This window comes from Grosmannia clavigera, assembly GCF_000143105.1.
Source record: "Grosmannia clavigera kw1407 unplaced genomic scaffold GCSC_160, whole genome shotgun sequence".
Lineage (NCBI taxonomy): Eukaryota > Fungi > Ascomycota > Sordariomycetes > Ophiostomatales > Ophiostomataceae > Leptographium > Leptographium clavigerum.
This window is the reverse complement of record NW_014040779.1, coordinates 403,170-427,861: the sequence shown is the minus strand read 5'-3', so window position 1 is coordinate 427,861 and position 24,692 is coordinate 403,170. Positions and strand designations below refer to the sequence as shown.

The 24,692-nt window shown below is 55.2% G+C and overlaps 9 protein-coding genes across 9 annotated transcripts; 5 read left to right on the top strand and 4 right to left on the bottom strand.

Annotated features, from left to right (window-relative positions):
- Positions 1–3,447: 3,447 nt before the first annotated feature.
- CMQ_5077 (scp-like extracellular protein) lies at positions 3,448–4,566 on the top strand (the record flags this gene model as incomplete). The annotated part of the gene is made up of 2 exons (XM_014316013.1): positions 3,448–4,109; positions 4,176–4,566. 2 exons carry the CDS (start codon positions 3,448–3,450, stop codon positions 4,564–4,566), a joined length of 1,053 nt encoding a protein of 350 aa, XP_014171488.1.
- Positions 4,567–5,771: 1,205 nt separating this feature from the next.
- On the bottom strand, positions 5,772–7,496 carry CMQ_5016 (longevity-assurance protein; the record flags this gene model as incomplete). The annotated part of the gene is made up of 4 exons (XM_014315952.1): positions 5,772–6,458; positions 6,518–6,805; positions 6,878–7,191; positions 7,247–7,496. 4 exons carry the CDS (start codon positions 7,494–7,496, stop codon positions 5,772–5,774), a joined length of 1,539 nt encoding a protein of 512 aa, XP_014171427.1.
- Positions 7,497–9,078: 1,582 nt separating this feature from the next.
- Positions 9,079–10,004, top strand: CMQ_4974 (bax inhibitor family protein; the record flags this gene model as incomplete). The annotated part of the gene is made up of 2 exons (XM_014315910.1): positions 9,079–9,444; positions 9,513–10,004. 2 exons carry the CDS (start codon positions 9,079–9,081, stop codon positions 10,002–10,004), a joined length of 858 nt encoding a protein of 285 aa, XP_014171385.1.
- Positions 10,005–10,901: 897 nt separating this feature from the next.
- On the bottom strand, positions 10,902–12,524 carry CMQ_5042 (septin; the record flags this gene model as incomplete). Its single annotated transcript, XM_014315978.1, has 7 exons — positions 10,902–11,136; positions 11,189–11,656; positions 11,725–11,862; positions 11,930–12,017; positions 12,091–12,207; positions 12,285–12,360; positions 12,510–12,524. 7 exons carry the CDS (start codon positions 12,522–12,524, stop codon positions 10,902–10,904), a joined length of 1,137 nt encoding a protein of 378 aa, XP_014171453.1.
- Positions 12,525–13,800: 1,276 nt separating this feature from the next.
- Positions 13,801–15,158, top strand: CMQ_5013 (phosphatidylinositol-bisphosphate-binding protein; the record flags this gene model as incomplete). The annotated part of the gene is made up of 3 exons (XM_014315949.1): positions 13,801–13,909; positions 13,968–14,068; positions 14,175–15,158. The coding sequence occupies 3 exons, from the start codon at positions 13,801–13,803 to the stop codon at positions 15,156–15,158; spliced, it is 1,194 nt and encodes a 397-aa protein (XP_014171424.1).
- A 189-nt stretch (positions 15,159–15,347) lies between these two features.
- On the bottom strand, positions 15,348–16,530 carry CMQ_4978 (u2 snrnp component ist3; the record flags this gene model as incomplete). The annotated part of the gene is made up of 3 exons (XM_014315914.1): positions 15,348–15,733; positions 15,786–16,405; positions 16,475–16,530. 3 exons carry the CDS (start codon positions 16,528–16,530, stop codon positions 15,348–15,350), a joined length of 1,062 nt encoding a protein of 353 aa, XP_014171389.1.
- An 816-nt stretch (positions 16,531–17,346) lies between these two features.
- CMQ_4930 (duf255 domain containing protein) lies at positions 17,347–19,987 on the top strand (the record flags this gene model as incomplete). Its single annotated transcript, XM_014315866.1, has 3 exons — positions 17,347–17,641; positions 17,711–19,327; positions 19,389–19,987. The coding sequence occupies 3 exons, from the start codon at positions 17,347–17,349 to the stop codon at positions 19,985–19,987; spliced, it is 2,511 nt and encodes an 836-aa protein (XP_014171341.1).
- Positions 19,988–20,318: 331 nt separating this feature from the next.
- CMQ_5065 (dynein light intermediate chain) lies at positions 20,319–22,414 on the bottom strand (the record flags this gene model as incomplete). Its single annotated transcript, XM_014316001.1, has 6 exons — positions 20,319–20,477; positions 20,556–21,382; positions 21,445–21,538; positions 21,618–21,991; positions 22,054–22,206; positions 22,270–22,414. 6 exons carry the CDS (start codon positions 22,412–22,414, stop codon positions 20,319–20,321), a joined length of 1,752 nt encoding a protein of 583 aa, XP_014171476.1.
- A 1,154-nt stretch (positions 22,415–23,568) lies between these two features.
- CMQ_5083 (aflatoxin b1-aldehyde reductase) lies at positions 23,569–24,677 on the top strand (the record flags this gene model as incomplete). The annotated part of the gene is made up of 2 exons (XM_014316019.1): positions 23,569–23,647; positions 23,716–24,677. The coding sequence occupies 2 exons, from the start codon at positions 23,569–23,571 to the stop codon at positions 24,675–24,677; spliced, it is 1,041 nt and encodes a 346-aa protein (XP_014171494.1).
- Positions 24,678–24,692: the final 15 nt, after the last annotated feature.

The following is a 24,692-nucleotide window of genomic DNA, read 5'->3' as shown; positions in this document are numbered from 1 at the left end:
TTTGACAAAAAGCATTGAAGGCGTAACCTGCTGAAGCGGGACAGAATACATATACTTAGAGCTTTGGTCAGTAGTTCAGACTGGTTTTTTTTTTCAACCGAAAGGGTGACGTTGCCAATTACTTTCCACAAGAATCAGGGGGCACAAAGTAGGACATACACACGAAGCATCAGAGGCCTGTGGCATATATTGAGTAATAGGAGTTATCCACCGAAGTCTGCTCTCCATCTGCCACCTGACCCTTCATACGAGTAGTCGTAGTCGTAGTCGTAGTCTAGTGAATAGGCCTACAAGTCAGTTATCACATAGGGGAAAGAGACCAGAGATGGTAAGATAATTCCATTTTCCCGATTTCCAGTACCTCCCGGATTTCGGCATACCCATGACCACTTGCCTGCTCACTACGAAATAGCTTCCTGGGATGGCTTTGCCGCCTATTTGATTGTTGTTTCAGGAAGCCGTTCGCCACTGATTACTGGGCGGTTGTTGGACTAGTCCTTCCAACAGAGCATGTACGGAGCATGAACGTATCCAGTCTGTAAAAATCCCGGTCATTTCGACGGAAGATGTAAGAGGCGGTCACCAGTAGCGTCGCTGAGTGAATATGTGCGTTATTCCATCTCGTTTAGTTGTTGCCGGCCAGCCCAGGGCCCTTGTCTAGGTTCCACCTATTACTCCGTACCCGGCCTGCTTTTCTCGCTTCGCCAATTTCATTTTAGCTGGCATCGATACAACACATTTTTGTGTTGTACCGTACGTACGAGTGCGCCATGTTGGGAGCCTTGAAAGGGCACGGAGAGATACGCTGACCCATGGGTTGCCCTCGATCGGAAGGGCGCCTTGTAATTGTGGCTAGTTGCATTCCTGACTGTGGCGAGGGATGCATTTTGCCAAGAGCAGCCCGATACCCGCCACCTTGCCTCTCGCACACACGGACCAGAAATGTGATCCATGAAGCCATCCCCGGGGTTTGGCGCCGTTGCAAATTGTGATTGCTAGATTCGAAGGTCGAGACCCGGGATGATTGCGGCTCCTTGGCAATCAACGGAGTGGGTTCGGAGCACGTCCGTTCTTCCCCCTTTTCGACCTAGTGATGACAGCGGCGTGCAAATCTTTCTGCTGTTTAATATGGGGCACGCCAAACACGCAAGATGCAAGGGCAGTGCTTTTTCGTTCGCTCCCTTCCCGGCGCACATGCTCTAGATCTCCACGACGTACCTATGGCAAACCGGTGTCAAAGTGTGGGCCGGCGCAGAAATGTAGCTGCCATGTCCTGACTTTGGGCACCGGTTGAAAGGGCCGCCCTTGCCGAGTTGGTTCAGGAGCAGGTTCGTATGTGCGGGATACGACGTACCCTACAGCTGTTGAGCCGCCATGGCCAAGCCATCCGTCGGGCTGCAGGCCAACTCGGCCTACCAAAGACATGTCGTGTCATCGAAAGAGTCGGAGATTGAACGCATCTCACAGGGTTGTCACAGGCAAATTGCTGCACGGACGTTGTACCTCCACCAAGTCCTCCCCATCTCAGATGTCAATTGACCATGTCTGAGTCCGGTCTTTCTCGTTCTTTGTTTCCCGCTGTGGTGGTAGAAATTAACTACGTTTCAGGCCGCCGGTGCAGGGGTTCGTAGTAGCTGCTTGGCTGGCTGGATGGTCGAATATGTGGGGCCGCTTGTTTCGGAATCCTTGTAACAAATCACTGGGGTTAATCGTGCCACCACGTCGATGCTGAAGGCACCACTTGCAGTTGGGGCCAGGGGGAAAATGCCGCTAACAAAATAATGACTAAAGGTAGGGGCAACAACAGTCGTGCCGAACACACAATTTCCCGTAACAAGACGGCGTGTTCGAGGAACATTGAACACTTCTTAGTGCACAATGCCTCGTTGTGGCGGGCAAAATCTGTTAGCAGACGACACATGGCGGCACGATGACTGGACAAAAAGGGGCACCGTCTCGAGCCAGGAAGCCGCTCTTTGTTGCTGAAGTTGCCAAAAGAAAGCCGAGCTTGCAAATGTTTGTGGCGTTTCCGCCAGACGCCACGTAAACACAACGCCCATCCGATTCCATGACTGCAAGCCGAGTCTCGTACATTTGGTGGGAGGGGTGCAACTCGGCGCTCCCATCTCCTTACGAGTATTCGTATCCCCTAATCTGCGTCGTCAGTTACAGCCGGCGAAGGAATTAGTGGGTCTCGTCCCAGCTCCTGCTGCAAAGCCCTGCCGGCACCGAGAATTCAGGGATTCTGTGATCTAGGGAAACAGTACTTCACGAGTAATACGGATACTCCGTAATCGTACATAGTAGTACAGGCCAGCTTTCTGTGTCTATACGCGTAAATACGCACACTCGTAAGACGCTGGCCGTACCTACCTCCTCCCAGGGACGTGTGCCTTCCCCTACGGAGTAGCGCTCTGCTCACAAACAGCACCCCTGTGCTACCAGTGGAGCTACGTTACGCTTCCCCAGTTTCCTCAAAGTAAAGTGCTTCTGGATCGCTCCTTCCCTATGGGCCTCGCCAAAACCCTTCCTGATTTTTCTGCTTCTGCTGCTCTCCGTATATCTCCCGGCAGGGCTACCCTGGTCTTTCCTCTCCACTCTTTACGACGCTCCGTGCCCTTGCTTCCGTCAGTCGCTGGTCAACTGCACGGCAATCCCCCTCACTCTCTTAGCCTCGCCGGATTCTTCTTAAAGTTCATGCCTCTCCCCTCTTTCATTCCTCTCTTTTTCCCTTCTTCTTACCATCAACTTCTTTGATTCGCTCCTTTTCAAGGCCGTGCATAGGTCAGTGTCTGTTCAGATACGTTCCATTCCTTTCAAAATATACTTTTCCCCCTGAAATCGCCCTTCTCCATCAGTGTTGTGCTCAGTCACCACTTCGATTTCAATCCACACCTCCGCCACTCAGTATTTGAGCTTCCCATCCCTCAGAGGGCCAGATACATCAACCAACACAAGCAGCTTACAGCATCCCCTGACGGCTCCAAGATACAGCAGTGCTGCATCTCCACTCTCCAAAGCGAACCAGGCTCATATCTGCTCCATCCCCTTTTCATCTACTCGCCTTAGACGACAAAATCCCTGGATAGGATCTCTCGTGACTTTAAGTCAAGATGTAAGTTTATCATGATGCGTTCCATATTGCGTTATAAATGCCGTTGTTAGTCTCGTGTCTGCCTACGGGACACCAGCAATCATCGTGTCCATCACCAGTGGTGATAGAAGACAACAAAGGATGAACTTGCCCTGGATTTCACTCTTTATATCGGCATTCAGTTTCCATTTCTGGAACAATGCATAGTTACAATGACAACTATGCTTTGTGTTTGCACTATATCTGACCTATGCCTCCCCTCTATCACTTACTGCATATCAAGCATCTGCTAACTCTTCAAAGATACCAAATCGTTCGCTCTTACTCTTCTAGTCTGACTACAAACATCCACAATGAAGACTTCTGCCATTCTCGCTCTCTCGGGCTCGCTTCTGGCCATGGCCAGCCCCATCAACAAGCGCGTCTACGAGACCGAATATGTCACCGACTTGATCTATGTTACCGTGACTGTCGATCCCTGGACAACCACAACAGTCTATCCCCTGGAACACGAAACTCCTGAGGTAAAGCACACCACTCTCACTACCGCTGCCCCAGTGACGATTATCACGACAACGAGGGCGCTGCCGCCTCCGACGACGACATCGACGACTTCTATTGTTGCACCTCCGCCAACAACTTCTTCGACGTCGACTTCCACAACGTTACCTCTGCCTGTTCCAACAACCTCGACCACAAAATCACCCTTGCCTGTGCCAACTACTTCCACTTCCAAAATTGCAGTCCCAGCTGTCACCATTGCCGCTGAGGTGACTGTTGCCGCTAAGGTGACTGTTGCAGCCACGCCCTCGACTTCGTCTAAGACCTCAACGTCGTCTACCTCATCGACAACGGCTGCTGCCGCCACTGCTTCCTCCGATGATTTCCAGACAACTGCTGTCTACCACCACAACATTCACCGTGCCAACCACTCTGCTCCTGACTTGAGCTGGAACAGTGACCTGGCCAGCTATGCTGCCACGGTCGCAGCGACGTGTGTCTTTGCTCACGATCTGTAAGTTCATGCAACTCGGTTTCAGTTCTAACACCTAATACATGCAATCGCTAACCCAATATTCAGGACCCCTGGTGCTTCTACCGGCGCGTACGGCCAGAACATCGCAATGTACGGCTCATCTGATGCTACCGAGAGCACCTCGTCTTCTTCCGTCATTGCCCAGGCCGTCACCGACATGTGGTACAACGGCGAGGTCTGGCAGTTTCCCGAGGCCGGCTATGGCGAGGACACCCCCGACATGACCGACTTCGAAGCCTGGGGTCACTTCTCCCAGCTTGTCTGGGTTGCGTCGACTGAAGTTGGCTGTGCCGTTCAGTATTGTGCTGCTGGCACTTTGGTCTCCGACATGGCTTCCTTCTTCTCAGTCTGCAACTACCGCTCAGAAGGTAACGTTGGAGGTAGTTACGGCACCAACGTGCTGAAGTCCCTGGGCAAGGCCTCCGTCACTATCTAAACTGATAAATGGCATCGACTGCGTTTTTGTTCACCCCTTGGTGAAGCTCCAGACATTGCTTGAACGGCCGTTTTTCAGTCGGATGAAGTCGGAATCCATGCACGTGGGGAGTTCTTTATTATTCTTTGTATCATAGTTCGGTCCTGACGTTTCGATTTTTTTGGTTTCTCTTCGTTTGGCTTTGGCCATATTTTTTTTTTCACGGCGCTGTTCGCCATTTTCATTTATCTTTGCGCACAGTACGCTAGGATCTGGTTTCTTTTCTCCCACGAATGTATCTTCAAATCTAGCAAGTCTTCACCTTGGGCTCTTGCTACATTTTGTCGATGCTTTCTTCATTCCGAAGATACACGAAAGTTCTGGTAAATAAGTGGAATCATGAGAACGAATTTTTCACGAAGCGTTTGATGGGATCTTGCAAAACAAAATATATATGTGTTAACACCTTATCTATTGCAACTTCGTGCGTTGTATTGATTGTTTACTGTCTACGGAGTACACCTACTTATACTGCCTCGGCGAAATGCTGCGGCCCAAGATTAGCCAGCACATCATGCGGAGAGTAATGGGGCTATGCTGAGACGAAGACTCGCATGAGCAAATGCTGTTAACTGGTGGCCGCCATACTGGCTTGCTTTGGAAAGCTGAGAGTAGTTTTTGCGCTCCTTTGCTATCGCTATCCTTCAAAGGAACCGTGGAGACAAAAACTGTCCTAGCCATCCTTCTTTCATGCAGTTGTTAGCCTTTTCATGTAGGAAGATTTCACAGATAAAGTGCAAAAGGTGAAAGACTATGTAAGATAGATTTAAAGTGACAAAAGCGACACGTAAAATCTGTTAAAGCACACGTGACACCAGAAACCAGACACGCTATTTGGCACATATTTAACTGCCAGTGTCGTACAGCAAGGCAGGATCAGCCGTACTGTATCACCACACACTTGATCAAGTGTAAGCCCAACAAAAGAAATCGATCATGACTCAATGACAAAAGCAAAAAGAAACAGATAAAAGCGTGTGCGTGCGAGAAGAGGGCAAAAAAAAAAAAAAAAAGACAAACACTGTATATATCCCATTCATTCCCCGTCTCGTACTTTGGCCAGAGATCTTCCCGTCGTTGCTGTTTCCATTTTCACCGTCCCTGATCATCAAAAGCACTAACTCTTTCGCCACCAAAGCCCAACGCAACAGCGAGATGCAGACATCCTAGTCCACCTGTTTCTCGCACCCAATGCGCCCCAGCAGTTCCTTTCGATCACTGTGACCGGGCAGGCTGACGCCCGATGTTGACGATACCGGCCGTTTGAGGCCAGACCGCCGCTCCCAGCCCTTGAAGTCAATGTCCTCAACGCCAACCTCCTCCTCGAGTGCTTGAGCCTCCTCGTACACAAACTCGTCTTCTTCGTCTTCTTCGTCCTCCTCAACCTCGTCCGACTCGTCGTCGCTACGCGAATCTTCTGCGCCGGCACCCTTCACGACGCGGATGGCGACCTGAACGATCATGACGAACCAGACGCTGATCAGAGTCTGAAGGAGGAGAAGCATCGACAAAAAGCACCATTTGACCACCGTGGTGTAGCATATAGCACCGTCCGAATCAAATATGGCCTCGAGCATGTAAGCAAGCTTGTTGCTTGTGGTGGGGCTGAAAGGAGTAAATGCCGAGATGGTGGGTGTGAGTGGTGAGATATCATCTGGGCTGACCAGGATGCTCGAGCCGCCCGGACCGCCCCGAAAGCAGCCTGGTGGCATGATTTCTTGGCTCTGGGCCCATACAGAGTAGCAGATCATGGAGAAGAAAATGTGGCGGGGAATAAACCAGCTCAGCATGAAGCAACCGAAGAAGACATCGCAAAGGGTGGTGTGGCCCAAGTACTTGAGACATTTGGCCAGCTGCGGTTTGTGTCAGTGAAATGCATCAGCAAAAAGAAAGCTGTACTCGGGCGTCCTACCGGAAGGAAGAAGTCGCTGACGTCCATGAGGATAAGGATCACATTGGCAACGCGGGTGAAGCGGTAACGGTACGAAATCAAAATCAGCGAAACCGTGATAAAGTGATGGCTCAACATCTGCCAGTGGTCCTTGCGACGCTCCTCGATATTGACCACAAGTATCTGTTGGAACCAGAAGGCGAGCTGCATCAAGATGTAGCCCTTCATAAGGCCATCCATCTCACGGTTTGGCCAGTCTGACCAGATGTGCTCCATGTTCATGAAGCAGGGCGAATGCTGGTAAAGATACTAGAACAAGACTGCCTGTTAGCCGCTGGGAAATCAGGCTTGGTCTCCCAAGTGCGCAGGGTGGCAACTCACGAAGCCCAACGGGAACATTATGCCATAGTATATGAGCATCCAGGCCTGTTCACTGAAGCGAGTGATCGTTTTCCTCTTGGAAAGGCCGCGGCTTTTGGCGAAAGGTGCTAGGATGTACTCCATGGAGCTGGCACGCAGGCCGGTCAGGAGGGTGACGCCGAAGAGGATAAAGAGCGTGTCATCCTTGCCCAGGTTGTATCGGCCAGTTGAGGGGTTGTAGTAGGAAAGTGTGAATAGCTTGGTCGTATGGGTGCGCAGCATGGGAAAGAAGATATGGGTAAGGAAGAGGAGTGCGAGCAGATTGAAGGAGAGGCCTGGCGGCGCGGTTAGCAAGGAGGAGAAGAGCAAGAGGATACATGCAAAAAGTACCAGTTTGGTTGTCGACCAGCCATCGGGTGAATTGCTTCGTGGGCGTCTCGTTCTTTCTCTTGATCCGCCGTACGATCACGACATTTCCAGAGGTCTGCATATAGAGCGGGCCGCTGTTGCTGTTGCCGCTGCCGCTTTTGGTGCTTTTTGCGAACGCAACTCGCTTGACAGACCGTCTCGGCGACGGCGCCGCAGCCTGCTGAGCTTCCGAAATTTCGGCCATGCCGGTCGGAGGTGTGGGAGATGCCATGCTGTCAATTGGCGAGAGAAGCAGACGAGAAAGGCTTCAATGTGTACGCGGCGAGTTTGGAGGCGGGGAGAGAATCCAAGCTCCGCTCGCAATGCACGATAAAGGTAGTCGACCAATGTGTTCCCAGCCTCCTCAATTGGGTGTTTCCTGACTGCCGGCGGGGAGAAGAGGGAGGGACGGTTTCTTTTTCTCCAAGGCTGTTGGCTTCTGGGGCTTTGGATTCTGCAGTCCCCCTCTTTCTGCCTTTGGTGGAACGAGCGGATAGCACCGATAAATGCGTGGCCGGACTTGTTTGATTGTGACTGTAAGTCGTCTCGCCGCGTACTTTTTTCCGCGCTCGTCCCGGTTTTTGTGTCCTTTCCACCACGATTGCTTTTTCCACCTGGGCATCCAACAAGTCCAGTCACGGATTGAGGGTGGGTCTCCGGCCGCTGTCCCTCTTCCTTTCACAGATCGGCCAAGGCGGTGAGGCAAGGACGGAGTTTGCACCGCTGCAATTGGTGAAACGGCCGAGGGGGTTGGCGGGGGAGCTTTGCTATACAGGGGAGGGTTGGTGGCGAAGGGCTAAAGGCACGTTCCAGCAGCGGCTGGCTCCTTTTGTTGAGTAGCTCCTTTTCTGTCCATGACACCACCATGCTCTCAGAGAAGCACACTTGCACCTTTCGCATATTCAAGACTGCTCTCAAATGCGGGGACAGGACAACCATACTGTGTATGCTTGATGCCCGACTTGATGGCTTCAGCCGGAAACAGCCCGCAAGGCCTTGAGAACACGTACTCTCGTCAATAGGATGTGCGGAGCTGCCTTTTCCCCATAGAGTATCGCTTTTGCCGTAATTCGCGCTGCCGAGCTTCCGCGCTCGTCCACCGATCACAGTTACATTCTGCGCAACATTCTGCAGCTAGGAAGGCTTTACAGGGAAAAAACCTGCAGACAATTGACTGTTTCAGAAGATTTTCGCGAGTCTGTATATTAAGAAACGCAGGTAAGCGCCAACAAAACGTTGTCACCCCACTGTATCTCCAATCAGAGCACGTTTCGTTTGCACGTCTTGTCTCACCGTCCTGGACCCCAACAATTTTTTCTACTATCGCGATAAGCACAAGCAGATGCTTGCATATTGACGGATGTTTCTTCTGTCATTCTCTCAGTTCATAACTGTCTGTGGCAATGTTGTTCTTCTCAAAATTTATGATAATTCACATTATTCTTCCGAAAACATTGACATGTCTACTCGTACGGTGGACAGCATTCTCCTCGGGCCATGCCCTTCATGTGATCTCTGTCACACACATCATGTGATACAGCACGTGCCTTTGCACGTGCATCGCTTGCACTGCCCCCCTCGCTGACGCCACTGGGCCACTAGGCCCCGTGATCATTAAGCGAACCTTCTCGACTGAGCGTCATCCGTCTTCTTTCATTCCGACATATCCTACTCATACTTGTATTCTCTTTCTCGCCCCCTCGCCACTTTGCACGAATCAAAGAAATCAAATCGTTGTGACTGTGCTCGCATCGTGCGAAACTCCTTTACCCAACGCATTCGGCGCTGCCCGACAGCAACAGACGGCAAAAAAGATGGCGAGCAAGGCTCAATACACCCAGGCCGCATCGGTCGACCCGGACGAGCATCTCGAGTATACGCAGCCGCCGCCTTCGTACCAGGCCGAGGCCAGCGCGAGCGCGAGCGCGGCGGCCGACGATGACCAAGAGCGGCTGTTCAGCGGCGCGCCGCGCGACAGCGAGGACAACATGCCCGACGACTTCAAATTTGGCGGCTCCGTGGCCGAGGCGACAATCGACATCCGCAACCAGTTCGTGCGCAAGGTGTATGCCATCCTGACGGTGCAGCTGCTGGCAACCATGGCCCTGAGTGCCGTGAGCTTCTTCAGCGACGGCTATCGGACCTGGATCCAGAGCCATCCCGGCCTCGTCTTCGTCTCGGTAGGTTCTCTTTCTGTGCATTCGTAATCTTGAGCTTTACCGGCGCCATTCTGCTAACACTGAGGCAGCTGTTTGGTGCTATGGGCTTCCTGGGCCTCACCTACTGGAAGCGCAAGTCGTATCCCACCAACCTGTTGTTCCTCGCCGGCTTCACCTTTCTCGAAGCCTACAGCGTCTCCGTGATCGTGTCGTTTTACAACGCCTCCATAGTCCTCAACGCTGTCGTCCTGACGGCTGGCATCTTTGTCTTCCTGACCCTCTTCGCCTGCCAGACCAAATACGACTTCACCTCGTGGATGCCGTACCTCTTCGGCGGCCTCTGGGGACTCATCCTGTTCGGCTTCATGGCCATGTTCTTCCCGTACAACTCCACTGCCGAGCTCATCTACGGCGGCCTGACCGCCCTCATCTTCAGCGGCTACATTCTCGTCGATACCCAGCTTGTTTTGCGCAAGCACCACATCGAGGAGGAGATTGCGGCTGCTATCAGCCTGTACCTCGACATCATCAATTTGTTCCTCGCCATTCTGCGCATCCTCAACAGCCAGCAGAACAACTAAGCTGTCATTGGCAAAGATATGGCAGTAGCGAGGGCAACCAAGTGAACTCCTACCTAGGGCTGTTGGACCTCGTGCAGTCAAGACTGGAGACTCCCGGTGATGTATGAATATAGGTCTTTTAATATTAACTTTGCTTGTTTTTCCCCCTTTGTTGTATTACACCTTCCAAGGACCTTGTGTCCTTTTTTTAAATCTTCAGTTTTGTTCTTGATCGTCGCGGGCCAGAGTGCCTCTTTTAGTTTCACTCTTATGCACTGTATTTAGCTTTGGTTTTATAGATAGGCTTATGCATAAGCTTTCTATTGTGATTGGGAAACGATTTTGGCCCTGTATGACACTACTACGGACATCAACACCCATAAAGACGTGCTCGATGAAGCTATAAGAAGTATTGAATTGGGGATATCTGCATTAGAAATCTCATACGGAGTAGGAAGTAACAAGACAGACGCACTGTACTAAAGTAAGAATAACGAGACAAAACAACGCAAGAGGTAAGACACGGCCTTGCAGAAACTCAAAATCAACAGGAAAAGACAGGGCAACAGAAGGGCAAATAAGAATGATGACTACCCACTACCTCGAGCGAACGCTGGTACCACTGCTTCTTAGAGGTGTCTCGTCGTCTATATTGCGCTGAATCCATTTTGTTCTTCTTTTTGCACCCCCTTTTCATGACGTTCGTATGGGCTCCAACCGTTCAAAGACATGCCAAGAAAGAGAGTGTTAACAGGGAGAATGATCAAAGTGTGATATATCCATCCCGTCTGACTGAGTGTCAAACAAGTCGTAGAAGAATCTGGTCCTTCATCCTGCAATGAGACTCCCAAGTAGTGGCATGGGGAATTACTGAACCGAGATTTCCATAGTGGAGTTGGCAGGAGCTTCGGGCAAGTTCTAGTTGCCTTCGTGATCGCCATTGGAGTCCATCTGACCGCCGGACTCCCGCTGCATGCGGGCCTCGATCTCGCGAAGCTGGGACTCGCGAGCCAGAAGCTCTTGGCGCTTCTCGTTGATTTCGCGTTGCACCTTCACCTCGATCTCGCGCAGCTTCTCCTCCTCGCGGCGCAGCTGCTCCTCCTTTAAGCGGACAGACTGCGATGCAAGATCCTCGGGGTTCATGGACGAATCGCTGCAAAGAATGTTAGCAGAGCACAATACCACGGCCAGCGGGAAACACGTACGCTGCACCACCACCCTCGACGCTCTTGCTGAGCTTCTCGGTACGGTAGTTCTCGTAGAGGAAGTCGTGTGTGATTTCCTTCAGGTCCGCCAGATGGCTGTGCAGCAGAGCCGAGCGGATGGCCAGGAAGTCCGAGTGGCGCGGGTTGTCGACCTCCACGACGCCCCATGGGTACTGACGAGCACGAACCTTGCGGCCGCCAATTTCGATGATGTCCTCTGATCCGACGATAGCGAACGGCATGAGGCCTCTCAGCTCGGCGTTCTCCTCGACCGTATCCTCATCATCCTCCTCAATATCGTAGGGGAAGTTGTAGACGGGGATGCGGTAGTGCTCAATGTCCTCCATGACTAGCTTCTTTGACTCGGCAAGCTCAGCCGGTGTAAGCGAATCCGCGCGACCAATAACGGGAATGACATTGACGCGGGGAGCAAGGCGCTTCATGAGCTCGATGTCAAGCTCACGCAGACTAAGACAGGGGTCAGCGAAGCTCAAGGCATCAGGCGACGGGACGCCGTTTGTTGGGCATGCACCTACCCGTGACCGGTCGGCGTGATAAAGTAGAGGAGCGCGTGGACACGGTTGTCTCTGAAACGCGGGTTACGCTTGATTCGGGACTCCTCTGCAAGAATGTCATCGTATTGCCTCTCGAGATAGCCGACGATTTCAGAAAAGCTGCATGAAAGGTGGTCAGGTTAGAATGCAGCCTCCCTGAGTTGCGGTCAAAGGTGGTATCACGTACCTGGCCTCGTTGTCGATTTGGTCGCCAAAACCGGGTGTGTCAACAATGGTGAGGGAGATCCGGGTACCCTCCTCGTCCAGCTCTAGTTCTAGAGGTAATCAGCATGTGCGTTTCGAAGTTGCCGAAATGGATCGGTGGACGGTGAGTGTTGTAATACATACCGACAGTGATGGGCTTGATCTTGACGCCCTCCTCCACGTGAGCAGTGTTGGGGTCGTCAGACTCCTTGTGCGAAAGCACGCCCTTGCTGCAAAGGGTGTTGACGAATGTGGTCCGGCCTATCGTATGTCGAACACATGTCAGCTTTCGTTCGAGAAGACAGGATCGACAGCAAGTGTGAACGGGGCAGACGCACCAGTTCCGGAAGCGCCGCAGACCATCAGACAGAACTGGATTCCCTTCTTCACGTTCTTCTTGCGACGGATCATCTTCTACACATGGGGTTGTGGTTAGCGACACATAGTACCAGGGCGGTGACGAGTTGGGCCACAAGGCATTCTCTTCTCCTGTCCCAAGTACGGGATAGGGATAGTTGTTTCACCGGAGCTAGATTGATTGGAGTCATGGACGTAGGACGTACGGCAGGCGAAGACATGGCTACTGATTCAATAGGGGGGTTGAGATAGATGGACGGATCTGGGTATCGTCTCGCGTTGGTGAGCTGCTAGCGATGAAGCGGAAGGATTGCCGGATCGGACGATGCGTCGAGCAGGAGCTGTTTCGTTTCAAGTCCGGAGGCGGTGGGGGGGGTGAAGAGATGTTATGCTTGTTTATTTGAGTGAAGGAACCTCAGACGAAGGAGAGAGGTTTGGATTGGAATATGTTTTGGTTTTCAGGAGGCGGTGGCAGTAGAGAAGGGGGGGAAGGAACCGGCCACAGTACAAGTACGGAGTGCGAGTATAAAAAAATAAAATGGGTAATTTCAAGCACGACCTTCCATAGGCAAGGCACCTGCTGGGGATCGCAATTGGAGAAGGCACGCCCAACCGTTGCACATACGGGATCAAAATGGCAGTAAACTGGTCCAGTGCTTGCGCTAACCGGATTACGGTGGACCGTGCACGGTGCGTAAGGTGAGCTTGGCAGAGCTTTGGCAGAGCTTTGGCAGGTAAATTCAGGGGGAGACGAACCGGTCGGCTTGTTCTTCACGCCATGGCTGAAAGTGGAAAGGTGCCTAGAACATGAAAAGGGGGAAATACCCATCTGGTCACTGCATCTTGCTGTGAGTATTAGCCTTTACAGCGCATCTTTAGTACGAGTGTCCAATTCTTGTGCTGTGTTAGCACTTATAAAGCGTCGTTGTCACTTTGGGCCTGCTGTTTAGGACACTTAACCCCTTTTCTTTCGAGTCATCTATTACTCCGTAACCAACCTGGGATATCGTATCTACTCGCCGGCAGTAGAACGCAGGATCAGGTCTGTGCTGCAGCTGCAGCCAGCTGGCAAACAGATAGCCCGGCTACGGTGCTTACTAACATATGAGTCATCAATCGCTGGACACGTCGTAGGCTAGTTATTACGGGTACTTGCATTATTACGATGTACTGCATTTGACTGCAGCGAGGCGGTATACTTTGCCTCATCATGTTCGTGCGTGCAAGCCGCTGGACTGGATGTGGACACGCCCGGCTTTCATGTGCCGCACTCTAATCTCACCTGATGAGATCTGTTTGCCACCACTTCTGGCTGGTCAAAGCTTAAAGCAAGACGCCATAGCCGCCACAGGGCCTTTCAGTAAACTAATTCCCGGGCGTTACTGAGCTGCCTATTTCCCAAAAGGATATCTGTGGGACGAGATCCCATTCCGTCCAGCCTTGCTCTGACTGCTGTATACTGAGCGCCGGCTTGAACGGGAGCGTCTGGCGAGCACCATGGACGTCCGATCGCCGATCGAGAACTCCAGCAGTTCTGTGGCGCTGTCGGCTTCGTTTAACCTCAATTGTGACTGCTTTGTCGTAGCCACTAACAATGGCTTCCGAGGTGAGCACAAGTTCACTAGTCGCGGCAGATTACGAGAGCAGGTGCTGATGCAGTCCAGTCTTTGATGCGGCCACGTGCAAGCAGCTGGCAAAACGAGTCCTGAAAGAAGGCGGTGTTGGCATGATTCAGATCTTTGGCCGGTCGAATATCATTCCGCTGGTTGGTGGCAGCAAGCGGCCTGCCAGCGGCCCAACAAAGGCATGGGGTGTCCCTACTGGTCGAGATGCATCTACACGAGACTGTGCATTGCTAACGATGACCACAGGTGGTCATCTGGGACGAGAAAAAGGTAGAGTTTACGCGGGAGATTGCCTGCTCGTCTCGCGTGCGCGGCATCCGCGTGCTGGACCGCAAGGTCGTCGTCCTGCTGCAGGACGAGGTGCGTACCTACAGCATTGACGGCGTACCCAAGCTGGATGCCCGGTTCCCGACGACGTCCAATCCAGCCGGCCTCTGCAGCATCTCGGGGACACATCTGGCCTTTCCCGGCCGGACGGCCGGCCAGGTGCAGCTGGTGCAGAACCAGACGCAGGCTGTCAGCATCATCCCGGCGCACGCATCGGCGCTGGGTGCCATCGCCCTGAGCCGCGACGGCTCGCTCCTGGCCACGGCCAGCGAGAAGGGCACGCTCGTCCGCGTGTGGTCGACGGCCAATAACGCCCGCGTGGCCGAGCTGCGGCGGGGCGTCGATCACGTGACCATTTTCTCGCTGGGCTTCAACCCGTCCGGCACGCTGCTGGCCTGCACGTCTGACAAGGGCACGCTGCACGTCTTTGACGTCCCGCACGCGGGCGGCGGTGTCCTGGACCATCTCCACGGCGGCCCGGCACAGGTGGAGGCGTCGGACGCCGGCGGCGCGTGGAGCTACGAAGACTCGGACGTGGCCTCGTACGCGAGCGACCCCCGGACGGACGGTGGTCGAGGAGGCGACGGGTCTGGCCGCTGGGGCGTGCTCGGCAAGCTGCCGTTCATGCCCAGGTACTTTCGCGACACGGTGTCGTTTGCCAGCGCCGAGTTCGCCCTGGACGACGGGCCTGGCCCGAATCGGCAGCGCGAGGCCGAAGAGGCAGCCACCATGCGCTGGACCCGTCTGCCCCGAGGGACTCTCGGCTGGACGAGCGACGACACCGTGGCCGTGCTGGGAGCCGGCATCGATGCCAAGTACGAGCGGTTCGTGGTGTCGGTCGGTAACGATGGCCGGCGCGTGTGTGTACGACAGGCGTGGGCCAACTACATGGGAATCGACTAGGCCAAGGGGGGAGAAGAGTTCTCGAAAGGCCACGAGGGCAGTGCCCTGCATAGACAGAGCCTTGGCGTTCTAGGGTGTTTTCACTTTCGGTTTTGTATTACCCGGCAGGGTCCATTGGGCGTTTCCGGGTCGAGGATGCTTACAGCAGCAGAATGTCGATAGCAGCTGAGCAAGACGTCCTGTTTTTAATTAGAAATTGCAACTGTGCAAATACAGAGCAGATCGTCTCTGGTTACTCTCCATGCCGCCGCGTTCTAGGCTATCTTCCCTTTCCATCGTCATCCCACTCCCGCTGTCGACTGTGTCTATCCCTATGCTCTCGTCTGCCGTCACGAGCTGCAGTTTCGTCGCGGTCGTCGCGTCTCCGTTCTCGGCCTGTGTCACGGTCGCTGTCCCGGTGCCTTTCCCGATCACGGTCTCTATCTCTGTGGCTGCGTTCTCGACCATCTCTCTCCTCGCGCCTGTGATGTCGCTCTCGCTGGTCGTCCGCTTCACCCTCGTGTCGCGCTGGCTTCCGGGTAGAGTGTTCTTTGTCGTCTGAGTCAACATCCATGATGTCTCCGTCTTTGTGCGACCTGTGGGATCTGTGGGATCTGTGCGACTTGTGTGATCTGTGTCGGTGGTGACGATCCTTGCCTTCATCGCCGTGGCCGTCCTCGATTCTCCGTAGTGCAGCTTCGATCTCCTTCTTCTTCTCGTCGATGAGATACTCCTTCATGGGATCTTCGTCGTCATGATCCCGGATCAGCTGCTCGAGCTCGCGCTCTTCTGGCAGCATCGGCCGTTCTCCTTTTCCCACCCGCCGTCGATGGTGTTGCCGTCGCTTTTCAGTGTCGCTTTCTGTCTCGTACTTTCCATCGCCGTCCGTTTCGCTGTTCCCGCCTGCCGTGGCGTCCACGATGCCTTCTCGCCGCCGGATGTCCTCCCACCCAACCTTATACTCGTCGAGGTCCTCGTCATCACGCGCCTTGTAGCGGGCGTGATCCACGTGTATCAAGCGACCAGATATAGAAGCACCGCCAAGGTTGTCTACAGCTAAATCGGTGCTGCGCTGGTCCTCGTACTTGAGCCAGCCAAACCCCTTGCTTTTTCCCGTTTCGCGATCGCGCGCAAGCTTGAGGAACACGGGCTCGCCGTACTGTGAGAATATAGTGATCACGTCACCCTCCGAGAGCTCGAATGGGAGGCCGCCAAAGTATACAAAGGCAGTGTCGCGATAGTCGGTATGCCAGGAGGCCTGTGGAGAGCTGGAAGCACATGTCAGCAGAGGGCGAGACTTCCTGGGACCTCCCGCTGTACAGAAAGCCGGAACTTACATTCCCTGCTCAAGCTCCTTTTTGTTGAGCTCTTGGATCTGCCGTATTTTATTCATCGTGCCGGTGTATTCGTCAAATCGCACCTTTGTCTGCAGTCAAATTTTCGTGAAGCTCTTCGTTTGAGGCCCTAAGGCTATCTCGCATAAGGCACGTGACTGGAACCATAACCATCCTTGTTTCGGAGTCCGGGGTAATTACATATAGCCTCAGCAGATAAGATACATAGGAGGTGCCTCGTGCTCGTTCTCTCTCTCTGGTGTTCACATGCAAAACACACGAACCTGTGTCCTTTAAAGCTGTTGCACCAGGCAAATGACATGCACGTCTATTCATATATGCAGGTGTATCTTAGTCCACCAGGGTAAAGTTGAGATATTCCTGCACTATAGCTTTAGCGCCTTCACACCGGCGCCAGCCTGCTTTGTTCTCTGAAGCGATCGCATTAGCTTATTTAAAGAGCCAACGATTGGGCGCTCGGCAGGTGGGGGTTCTGGGCCATGACTTCCATCTTCAGTCTGCCCCTCCAGTAGCTGCTGTTCTTTGCCCAATAGTTCCTTGCAGCTCTCAACCCTTGGTCGTCTCCAGTCTTTTCCTACAGTAAGGCTCTTTCTCTATGCTCTGCAGTGAACCGGCTCTCGCATCGCTTGTTCTTGCGACTACGTGGTCTTGCGTCATAGTCACAGCTATCCTGCTGAGTCTGTCATAGTAGCTTGCAGGAGGGGCAAATCCACAGCGCGCCTTTATTACGCAATCTCCCTGGCGCATAAAACGAATCACAGCTGTTTTGAAAACAAAGAACCGGAGCTTCTGCTCTTGTCGAGCGACTCTGGCCCCTGGCCTTACTCACACACTCCCAAGACACTTCTTTCCAGATGATGGCAGCACAGCTACAGCGGGCCGGCGGGGCTGCGTCTTCTGGTGCTTCTGGGGTGGCATCCGGCTTGGCCGGGGCTGCTGCCACAGCTGCTGCAGCAACCGACATGCCGATGCCTGCGACGTCAGAAGAGCCGCCTCTGTGCAGCCGTGTCAGTGAGAGCAGCAGCCCCTATGTGCGCGCACAAGCGAACACGCCAGTGAACTGGCAGCTTCTCGACCAAGAGGCCATAGACCGTGCAAAGAGAGAGAACAAGCTGATCTTCCTCAACATCGGCTTCCTTGCCTGTCATTGTGCGTCCCTCACGATCATGTCTGCATCCGTGGGTGAAGACGGCCGCTAACTGCCACTTCGTAACACAGACTGCCACACGACGACGCAAGACTCCTTCTCGAGCCCTGCCGTTGCAGAGATTCTCAACACGTCGTTCATCCCTATTGTCGTCGACCGAGAAGAGCGGCCCGACATCGATGCCATCTACTGGAACTATCTGCAGCTAGTTAACAGCAGCGCTGGATGGCCCATCAACGTCTTCCTTACCCCCGAACTGGAGCCGGTATTTGGTGGGACTTACTGGCCTGGACCGGGGTCCGAGGGCAGCGTCCGGGATGGGCAAGAAGACGGCGGCGAGGACGAGATGATCGGCTTTCTCGGTATCTTGAAGAAGCTCCGCCAGTCGTGGACAGACCGCGAGGCGCAGTGTAGAGAAGAGGCCAGAGAGACTGTGGTACAGTTGCGGAAATTTGCAGCGGAGGGAACACTCGGACCCAGAGGACTGCTCAGGCCGACCGTTGCCGAAGGAGCACCATACCTCTCACGCGACCTAGACCTCGACATTGACCAGCTCGACGATGCGTATACCCAGCTGAAGAAGACTTTCGACCCCGTGAACGGTGGTTTTGGTGTCGTCCCCAAGTTTGTCACGCCAGCAAAGTACAGTTTCCTTCTGAAGCTCGGCAGCTTTCCCAACGTCGTGCAAGGAATCATTGGCGATGCCGAGGCCAAAAACGCCGTGCAGATGGCCCTTTTCACCCTTCGAAAGCTCCAGGACAGTGGCTTGCATGACCATCTCCGCGGCGGCTTCTCGCGTGCCAGCCATACAATTAACTGGACATTGCCACACTTTGAGAAGCTCGTCCCTGATAATGCGCTGCTCTTGAGTCTCTACCTGGACGCCTGGCTGTATGGACTGCGCACTTCTGGAACGGGGGCAAAGGGTACCGATGCTGAGTTTGCAGATGTAGTGTACGCCCTTGCCGACTACCTCTCGAGCTCGCCGATCCGGCTGGAAGGCGGCGGCTTTGCAAGCAGCGAGGCTGCCGATTCATACTACCGGAGAGGCGACAATCACACGCGCGAGGGAGCCTACTACGTGTGGACGAGGCGGGAGTTCGATGCCGTCGTGGGCGGACAGAGGAGCGAGAACGACCTCGACACGCGCGCGGCAGCAGCATATTGGAATGTGCTAGAGCACGGGAACGTCGACCGAGAAGACGACCCCAACGACGAGTTTATCAACCAAAACGTGCTTTACGTGAACAAAGACGCGTCAGAGGTGGCGAGACAGTTTGGCATCTCACGCAGCGACGTGTTGCGGGTTGTCAAGACATCCAAGAAGAAGCTTGCAGCACATCGGGAAAAGGAGAGGGTGCGACCGGCTGCAGATAGAAAGGTGACTGTGGCCAACAACGGCGTCGTGATCGCGGCACTTGCACGAGTCGGAGCTGTGCTCGTGCACGGCGGCTTTGACCCGGCGAATGGCGAAAAGTACATCAGTGCAGCACGGTCAGCGGCCAGATTTATCAAAGCAAACCTATGGGACGTTCAGGACAAATGCCTCTTCAGAACGTACAGCTACGGGCAGAAGGGAACGAACTGCGGATTTGCCGAGGACTATGCTGTATTGATCGAGGGTCTGCTGGAACTCTACGAAGCGACGGGCGAGCTAGAGTGGCTGCAATGGGCAGATCAGCTGCAACGTGAGCATTTCTTCCCTCATGACAGGCTCGGGCTCGTGGATGCTGACAGACGGCTTTACAGAGAGGCAGATTGAGCAGTTCTACGATGGCGTGGATATGCCACCCACCAGCAGCCACTCGGCCAGCGGAGGCTTCTACCGCACCAGCGAGCACGAGCCGTTCAACATTCTGCGCATTAAGGACGGCATGGATACCACGCTTCCTGCGACGAACGGCGTGGCTGCATCCAACCTTTTCCGGCTCGGCAGCCTGCTCGGAGACGAGGAGTACTCACATCTGGCCCGCGAAACGATCCACTCGTTCGAGGTCGAAATGCTGCAGCACTCGTGGCTCTTCCCGACGCTGCTCTCCCAGATCGTGTCTGCTCGACTGGGCGGACTCCAGTTTGCTTCTGTGGCAGCTGCACCGTCAGCAGCGGATCCAGTAGTAGCAGAGTACTTCCGGCGGCCTCGTGCGGGACTGTGCAGCTTGCTTTACGTCGCCCCTGTGGAAGCAAACGGCACGGACGACGCGATGTCTTGGCTGCGGGCCCGAAACCCTGCTCTGGCTGCTTTGCCGACACATTTGGGTGGAGGAAGTTATGTATTGCAGAATGGCACTTGGCGAAAGGCAACACTGATCGATCTGACGCAAACAGACGAGGCCAACGAATCAACATAGAGAATGGAGATGGATGCAGGGGAGAAGAGCAGAGGAGATGGATATGGCTTGACATTTTCAGAGGACTTGTAGGTAGGAGTGCGTGCGTGAAGGAAGCGCGTTCTGTATGTTCTTTTGGTATATTTGATCCGCCCCGGAGAGAAGCAAGTGAAAGAGAAAGACAGAAAAAAGACAAAAAAGAAGATAAGAAACAGAGCAACACACGCTCGTCCCTCCGATCCTGGTCCAACCATGCACAAACTGCTGCTGCCCGCTGCTACTATGACAACATGAGGGGGAAAGGAGGGACTGTAATGTATTTAGTATTCAGAAGAAGGGGTCCGACGAGAGTTCAAGTCTTGCCAGCCTGGCTCTGCCGGCTCATCAGGCCGGCAAAGAAGGCCGACATCTTCTCGGTGTCGACATTCTCGGATGCTCGCGGAGCCTCGCTGCCGATGGTGACCGTCTCGACATCTGCTGCATCGTCGTTGGAGCCAAATCCGTGACGGTTCTGTGCGGCGGTCAGCAGGAGAGACTGCGAGTACGAAGACGACAGAGGAAAAAATAAAGACGGAAACACAAAACACACCTTGATGCGCTCCAGCATGTCGTCGGCGTCGACCTGGATGCCGCCAATGTTGAACTGCACGGGCCCGATGTGGCTGCTGATGACCTCGGCCGGGTCGCCGCCGGCACCGCCGTCCGAGCCGAGCGAGGAAGACGAGAGCAGGCCCATGGGGGCAGCCGATCCAGAGAGCGAGGAAGAGGGGCCCCGTGCACCCTTGACAGCTTCCTTGGCCTCTTTTTCGCGCTTGGCATCGTCCTTTTGGCGCAGCTGGTCCAGCAGTTTGAGCTGCTCGGCCAGGAAGCCCTGGACGTCCTCGGTCTCGACCTCGAGGTGGGTAGTCGGGTGGGCAGCCTGGCCGGCGAGCGAGAGGGCATCCAGGCCGGGATCACGAATGGTGCGCTCGTACTGGGCCACGGCCGAGTCTGGCGAGTCTTGGAAGTCGTCGCCGTCGTCGCCGTCCTGTAGCCCGGTGTTGTTGTCGTAGTAGTACTCGCTCGCGTCGCCGGAAGACGGCTCGTTTGCGGCCGGGTCGCCGTCGTGGCGTGCACCTTCGCCTGCTATCCTCGTCCGCTCGTCCTTGCCGTTGGTCCGCCTTGGTGGAACGGGAAAGGGCCGCTGCAGGTCCTTGGACCAGCCCTCGCTCACCTTCTCGACGTCGAAGCCCTCGCGCACGACCAGGATCTTGGTCCACGAGTCCCAGTTCGACGGCACGATCACTTCTGTCCGCTTGATCACCTCAGGCTTGAGCGGCTGCCGCTTGAGCAGCGACGTCACGCCGAGACAGGCATGGACGAGCGTCGGCAGCTCGGACGGCACGTCGGGCGTGGTGTAGATGAGCGAGGCACCGTCTGCATCCGAGGTCAGCATCGCTACCACCATCTACCCTCTGCAGGACAAGAGGACAACGCACGTTTGACCAAGACAGTCCGCAGATACTGAAGCACCAGATCGAATTCGTCGTCCTTCCAACCTTGTGTCTTTTCGAGTATATCGGTCTTCTCGGACTATTCCGGCGGATTAGCGGCGAGCAAAGGGCCAAGGGCAAACGAGCGACCATCGAACAAGGCCCCGGAAGCTTCTCACGTTCTGACACACGACACACAGCGGCAGTCCCAGCGCGTCCTCCCACTCGCCCGGCCCAGGCGGCAGGACGTCAGCATCGACCGTGGCAGTGGTGCCGTCCAGGTTGACGGGCCCTCCGCGACCACGCTCACGCCACCGCATCATGGCGTCTTCCATGACGCCCTTGCACTCGGCGCTCAGCGAGACCAGCACGGTGCGCAGCAGCAAAATCCACTCGCGCAGCTGGCGCAGCCACAACCACGGCTGCGACCAGTCGAGCAGGATGACGATCAGCGTGTTGGATATGGACTCGGGCGTGAGGAGCGGCTGGATGAGAGAGCCAAACGACGGCGACGGCTTCGAGAGGAGATAGAGGGAGATGCGGGCAAGGATATCTGCAAAAGCATGAGCATGGGCGCAGAACAGGTCAGCAAGAAGCCCGGCAGCAACGACATACCTTCCTGGTCGGCATCCAAGACATCATAGTATGTGTAGCCCAGTGCGAGACTGTTGGCAACAGGCGGAAACTTTTGCTGGCGGTCCAGATTGCGCCGCAGCTGGTTGTGCGAAAGCGACTCGAGGAACTCGCGTTGCGAATCGACCGTTCCGCCTGGCAGAGCAGCAAAGATTAGCCTTCGTTTCCGGGAGACGGAGAGCGAAGCAGTCCACTCACCCAATACTAGCAGATTCCGCTCCGGCAGCCGACGGGCGCTGGCCACCGACTCCAGCAGGGATCCCCAGAGGTCCTCCTTCTTCTTGTCGGTGTCGGATCCAACCGACACAGACGTGTATGACGAGAACCGGTTCGTGTTTGTCATGATGGCTGGGGTCGCGTCAATGCGCAGGCGAGCAACTGCAAGCGCATAAAGAGCGGGGCTTCTTGTGGTGCTGTCACCGTCTGGATGCCGTCTATCGGGACAGCCGGAGTCTGGGGACAATCAGAGAGACACAAGATCACAAGAGGCCGGAAGCAGAAGCTGATCCCTGCGCTGCAAAGGTGGGGGCGGCTGGAGTGCCTCGGACAGCGCGGCAGGAGCGCCGAAGTGTTTTTCTCTAGCAGTGCAGTCGATCCCTGGACAACCGCGCGGCGTCGGCCGTGCTGGTCGTGATATCTCGGTCGGGAGAGACGACGGGTGCGGCGGCTGCAGCAGTTCTGGCAGAGAGCAGGCCGGTCAACGGAGTCGATGCGCACAGGGAGGAGGGGGACAGGCCAGAGGTGCAGGTGGAGAGCCCGACGATCTGCTGTGTCGGCACGACAGAGTGAGAGTGCAGGTGGGTGGAGAATGGCGGCGTGAATTGTGTGAGTGTGTATCGGGCTATGCAACCGAATGAAGCTTTTCATGTCTCTTTCGGCCCTGAAATTCCCCTAACAGGCCCAAACGTGCAGCAGGACCAAGTGGGTCGAGCAGGTTGCCTTTCTGAGCACTGCTCCCTCGTAGGTCGGCCCGCGTTGGCTCCGTGCCCCACCAAAGGAGAAAAAGGAGCTGTAAGAGGCGACGACGGCGTCTCGTTCGAGATGGCCTCCTTTCTGTGGTGTCCGTTATCCGCAGTGCGAAATCGGTCCTGTTTTGCACGTGTCTACAATTCGCTCCTCCCTGTTCTGGCTTGATGGTTCCTGCCCTCCGTTCTTTCCTAGCCAGCTCTCCATACGGCTGTCTATCTGTCCTTCCACTTCTTATCGTAGCATCGAGACGATGTTTGACCAGTGCTCATTTCGTGCATGGATGGATCCGGTGATAAAGACATGTCGGGTGTCTGCAAGCCATTACCACAATTGCTGCTGCCAAAATGCCGCCAGTCTGACAGAAAGCACACCATCTCACCAAATCCGGCTGGCTTGACCTGCTGCGGCAAAACGCCGGCACCGGGATTATCAGCGATCAATCCATTCATACAGAAGCACCGGCCCTCGGCAGAAACTCGAGCCTGGAGAGCAGAGCGAACAGAACGGTAAAGTTGCACAACCGTCGACATGGCAGCGACAGCAGCAACAACGCAGCCGAAGACGGCCTTGAAGATCGTCTTCGGGGCCATGACTCTAGGCCGAGAGGGTAATCACTAGTCGAACAAGGAAGCCATGCCCGCCGGCCGTCCAGCGCGATGCTAACCGACCGTGTAGGTGTCGAGCAGACGCGCGTGCACAGCTTGCAGGGCGCCGCCGCCATCCTGGACACGTTCCAGAAGCACGGGTACAACGAGGTCGACACGGCGCGGGTGTACGGCGACGGCAGTTCGGAAGAGTACCTCGGCCAGCTAGACCTGGCAAAACGCGGCATCGTGCTGGCCACCAAACTGGCGCCGGGCACGATCGCCAGCATGGCGCACGCGTACACGCACCGGCCAGCCGAGCTGCGGGCGGCGCTGCTGGACAGCCTCCGGGCGCTGCAGACGGACCGGGTCGACATGTGGTATCTGCACATGCCTGATCACAGCGTGCCATACGAGGACACGCTGCGTGAGGTGGACAGTCTGCACCGGCAGGGTTACTTCCGCCGCTTTGGGCTCAGCAACTACGCCGCCTGGGAGGTTGCTCAGATCGCCGAGACGGCCATCCGCCACGGCTGGAAGCGTCCGGACGTCTACCAGGGCGTCTACAACGGCCCGCACCGTGCTGTCGAGCCCGAACTGCTGCCGGCTCTGCGCCACTACGGCATCGCCTTTTATCTGTACAATCCGCTGGCCGGTGGCCTGCTGACGGACCGCTACCGGCGTGAGCAGCCTGGCAGCAGCAGCGACGCCGCCATCGATCCCGGCAGCCGCTTCGACCCGACCAAAAATCAGGGCGCCAGCTACCGTGATCGCTACTGGAATGACGCTTACTTTGACGCCCTGGATGTCGTCCGCCCCGTGGCCGCCCGTCTTGGCATTCCCACCGCCGAGGCCGCTCTGCGCTGGGCCAGCCACCACAGCCTGCTGGCCCGCGAACACGGCGACGCCATCATCATCGGCGCCAGCAGCCAGGCCCAGCTGGAGCAGAATCTCACCGCGCTGGAACAGGGCCCGCTACCCGTCGAGCTGGTCGAGGCTTTTGACAAGGCCTGGCTGCTGGTCAAGGCCGTCGCCCGGCCCTACTTCCGTTGAGAAGAGGAGAATAAT